Raw genomic sequence first — 5050 nt, forward strand, 5'->3', positions numbered from 1 at the left:
GTGCATGATCCCCATGGCGAGGCTTGGGTTTGTTGCACCGGTGGTGCTGGTTCTGATAGCTTGAAAAGTTCATTTTAACACTTTAAACCTGGAGCGTTAGCACGGGCTTATTTAGCACTACAACTTGTTTCTTAATGACCCATTTTTGAAGAAGATTCTAGTCTAGCAATCTTGCAAGCCCATCTTTAAAGCCCATTTTGAAAACCCACCTCGAAGATCCATCTTTAGAGCCCATTAAAGAGTTAACTACATAGTTTCACATTGAATGTACTAAAACTAAATTGTTCTGATTGAAATCGGTTCGAGAATTCAACCCAATTCTAATCTCACTAATAGCTAATACTTAAGTATTTCTCTTTTGCCAGCCACACTGCACTCCAGAATTAATTAGTAGAGCTGATGTACCTTCCGACAGTAACAAAAGCGTCAATAATCAATGGTCACGCGAGGCATATACCGTAATCACGACCAATGAAATACGAGGTATCTGACTCCCGAGCACATTAACAGAACAAGCAGATTAAACCGCGTAATGTACTCCTGATTCCAGTCGGGGTCGTTAATCTCCGATGATCTCTATCTATTAAATCGCACTGTCTCGGGGTTAATGTCCACGCAGCAATGAAATCGATATCAGTATTAATCAAAATCGAGCAGTTCTGCATCCGGCGCTGGTTTCCACGACGTAGAAAGAGAGAGAGAGAAAAGAGAGAAAGAGCACCCAGTCGACAAATCTCTGCTGGATCATTGCTCACAAGTCTGCTTCCCCCGGTCGCCGGTGACTCCGGTGCTTAATTTAAATCCCTCTCTATTCCACCGGAGGGGAACACAGCGCCGAGAAACCGGGAGATTCGTTTCCGACCCTCCGCTCGTATCGTAGAACAATGAAGGGCCGCTATTAATATTGGCTCACTATCTCGCCGGTATCGCGCGTTTCACACTCCCCACGCACTCGAATAACACGGCCCGCGTAGGGACATTTTCATTGCATATTAATGCCCCTCATTACTGCCACTCCGCACCGCATTACTCAATGCTACACCGCCGGCCCGTCTAGTGTTTCAAACGGGATCGAGCCGGAAATGCTATTGACCGCGTAGGTTCCACCCGCGAAAAATCATGCAACCATCCCGAGAGGGAGAGAGAGAGAGATCACGGGATCCTCTATCACCCCGCAACCTCTCGAACAAGAATTAATATTCTAACTCTCTCACATCCCGCGTTATCCAATTTAATTTGCCCCTTGGTGTTCAGCTAATCCAATGATAAAACTCGAAGTTAATGTCTTCTTTGAATAGTGTGGACAAACCCTTAGGTCGACTATTGTGGACACCGCATAATTATTTACTTATGCATATATTTTTGGCGAAGTACAAACAGTTTGCTGTAAATCGTCTACTTTTACATCAACCGTACTTTACAGTTAGTTTAATACGGTGTACGCACTCGTGGTGTACTATTTCATAAAACCCCTCATTTCATTTTATCCACAAAGCAAAGAAATACTGAGAGAATGAAGGCGTACGTTGCATAAGTTGCACATGTTATGGTGTAACTTCATGCTCAATTTACTTGAAACTTCATATTTGTAACGTAATACCTTCATTCTCTGAACGCTTCATTTATTCGTCGATCTCGCGGTTAAATCCTCGTCTGACAACGAGTCGGACTCACGGCTACGTAAAAGTGCATTTACAACGAGCACAGAGTGATTTCATATATTGTTAACCGCTTGTTAACGTTATGACCGCAAGTCGGATCTCGTGTTCGCACGTTGTAATCTGCGTCTGCTATCATTACGATATTTATTATGTTGAACAATGTTTCCTTAACCTTTTATTGCAAAACAAGGATGAAGTTAATTTCAATAATTTCATTTAACGAGACGTACGAACCTCGGGAGAAAATCAATATTATTCAAATTAGAAATTGTATCAATACAACACAATAGATGAGGATTCGTCCAATTCAAGAATCAAGTTGTGCAGGCACCACGTTACACGGGTAATACCATCAACTCCAATCGTCAAAAGGATCTCACAGAAAGGGGTTAATACATATTTTCCACGTCCCGGTAGATTTATGGTTTTCCACGAGAGGTATGCTCGCAACGCCTGTCGCGTGCGACAAGCATCGAATTAATAACGTTATTAATAAGCGAAAGTCCTCGCCGGAGGGTTGCACGACGGTTTTCCACTTTCGTCTGTGGAACATCGATCCGAGGGATCCATGGATCGTTTCCGGCTGGACTTGGAGGAAACCGACCGGGGAACAGACCGTGGATTATTAATCGTTCCGGCGTCGGGTCAGGGTTCAGCTGAACGGTAGAATCCTCCGGTTGAATGGTTCGCGAGGTCGTCGTCGCAACGACGAAGACGACGACGACGTCTGTTCTGCCGTTCCTGGCAACGTCCGGGACATTAGCTATCGAATCGTTGCCCCGTGTAAGAAATACTTAAATGTCGAGGACTCGGCGCGGCCGAGGGAGAAACCGTTGGCCGGGTCGTGGTTTTATCAGAGCGATATGTCAGTGCGTGACAGCGCGGTGTGTAGACATCGGTCACGGGACGAGCAACATTTCTCACCTCTTAGAGCTTAGGCAGGTAAGGACGTCACGGCGATGCCGTGTCGAATCGCTCGATTAAATTACACCATTTTTCACGGCCTCGTTCACGTCCACGCCGACTGCCGTCACCGCGGACCACCTTTACACGGACAGTTTCTTCCGATCGACTGCCTAACAGCGTTGCAATCATGTTTTCTCTTGAAACCAACAACGTCTGTAACTGGGTTTCGTCGGACCCACTCGGTCGAAATTGGAGCGAACTTCAAAACGGATATCTAATTTTTCTTGAGTTAGATCGTGTATCAGCATGTTATGTGCAATCCGAAAAAGACTCGAAGCATCGTAAAATATTATTACTATAGTGAAACGACGTGCGTCAGAGATCCTTAGATTGTTGAAGGTTCGACTCGTGCAGCTGTCCGTTTGTCCACTATGATTGCTTCTGTATTATGAACTTGAACGTTATTGTCTGCTTATTATATTCGCATACGGGTACCATCAAACTTGCTCGAAGTACTTTTTAAGCATCAGTCTACTGAGACATATTCTACGGTACTGAAATACATGTAGTGTGCACACAAGAAAGAACTGACCAGTTGCAAGCTACAAGTAAGAATTATCTTACAAAGTACGCCATTTGTTGTTGTAATTACATATATCTTTAATGCAATTCTGCTTGTATTATAATTCAGTTTTATATACAAGTTTCATGTCCGGCGTTCCGGACATTTTGTAAAAATCGGTGGACATTAGTATGCTACGAATAGTCTGCCACGTTGCAATGGAAATGTATACCGGTGTAAGTTATTTGTGGAAGGTAGAAATCGTTTTGTTGCAAGACCTCGTGCAGCAATAGCGCTCGCCACGCATTGAAGTCTCCGAGCGTTGTGTGTGCCAATGTTGCGTTCTCGCTTTCGTTATAATGACTTTCTCGACATTGCGGAGAGTATGGAAATGTGGACACTTTTTCTTAACACCTTACACGTTGTTTTACCAGATATCATTTTACCAGAGTCTACTGAGGCCACTTTAACCCGTTGCTCTACAATATCGTGTCAGACTCGTGATGAAGATTCTGAACAGAGTGTAATGGATATGTATGTTATTAATTTCCTTTCAACCGAGATGAAATTCTATATTTGGTTTCGTTAATGTATAGCTCTTGGAGAACATGTAGGCATACAATAGATATAAATTGTCTCCTTTTCTAGGAAATTACGAACTACAAAGATAGTTCTAATCACTGAAACCGTAAAATAAATCGTAGGGCAAATGGTTAAAATGAAAATGTCCTTACAAATACGATCACATTCGATCTTCCACCTAACTAAATGCAATCTAAAGTATTTCCAGTCCCTAAAGGGTTAGAGCTCGCGAGCTCTCCGAGTGTCTACATCGACAGTACAATATAGCAACGTGGCAAGGGGAGGAATAGTGTAGTGTACGAGGCGAGTAGCTGCTCCCGATTCGATCGTCGTTACGCGAGACAATCCTGGGGTCTGGGTCGCTGGGTAAAAGTGCGGTCGGAGAGCTGTCCCGTGTAATCCTTGCGTACAGGGTCCGTTCGAGGCGCGTACGTAGTCCTGGGCCGTTCGAAGCGAGAAGCTCGAAGCGAGAAAGCAGGAAGGTCGCGCGGAGTCGAGGAGCCTCGGCGCAGCGGTCGAGACCCCGCAGGAATGCAACGGCGGCTCGAATTAATAGATCGAGGGACCCGGGCGAATTTATCCGCTTCGTGGCGGCGAGTTTAAAAGCGGCGCGGGTCTCCTTTGCATCTCGATCTCCGCGGCACCGGGGACGTACGCGGGGGCCCCTGTATACACGCTGGAACGTACAACGTACGGACTGCGGACTGCAGAACAGAGAACAGAGGAGAACCAAGGAGGAGAAGACAGAGCGGACGTTAAAGTGGAGAACCAACCGGGATATGTGCCCACGTAGGTATACGTTCCCGGGGACCACGAAGAAAAGTCTCCGGCCTGGGCTCTAGCTCGCTTCTTCTTTGTCTTCTTTCTTCTTCCTCCACCTCCTCTTCCTCCCCAACTCTGACTCCTCTTCCTCTTTCTTCTTCTTCTGCTTGATCGGGCACCGCAGCTTTCTTTGGTCGGTGGGATAAATAAGAGAGACGCCGCGGCTCAGTGATGAGTCCAGACAACGGTTAGATAACGGGGAATCGCATTTAGATAAGAAGCGCGGAAGGGCCCATTGAAAATATTCGAATCCGGCGACGCGCGAGGGGGCCCCATTAAGCGATGCGCTCCGATCCGCTTCGGCCCGCGCCGCGCCGCACCGCCCCGGCACGTGCGCCCGGCCGATAACTTCCATATAAGAAATGTCCTCGCAATTAAATCGCGTCGCTTGCCTCTGCTCTCCGACGTCGCCCGTCTCCTTTTCCCTCGCGAATAGCCAATGTGCTTTTTCTTCTCGTTCTGATCGCTGGAGTCTCAAACGAATAGTGTAGAGTCGCCAGTTCAGGGGAATTGACTC

General features: G+C 46.3%; 1 protein-coding gene across 1 annotated transcript; it reads left to right on the forward strand.

Moving 5' to 3' along the window:
- The first annotated feature begins 3320 nt into the window (after positions 1 to 3320).
- Positions 3321 to 4812, forward strand: LOC143209278 (uncharacterized). Its single transcript, XM_076424693.1, is given in 6 exon segments — positions 3321 to 3365; positions 4023 to 4362; positions 4422 to 4492; positions 4658 to 4681; positions 4683 to 4766; positions 4768 to 4812. Coding segments are annotated over 6 exon segments (609 nt in total).
- The last annotated feature ends 238 nt before the right edge of the window (positions 4813 to 5050 follow it).

The sequence above is a fragment of the Lasioglossum baleicum genome, chromosome 6, assembly GCF_051020765.1.
Source record: "Lasioglossum baleicum chromosome 6, iyLasBale1, whole genome shotgun sequence".
Taxonomy (NCBI): Eukaryota; Metazoa; Arthropoda; class Insecta; order Hymenoptera; family Halictidae; genus Lasioglossum; species Lasioglossum baleicum.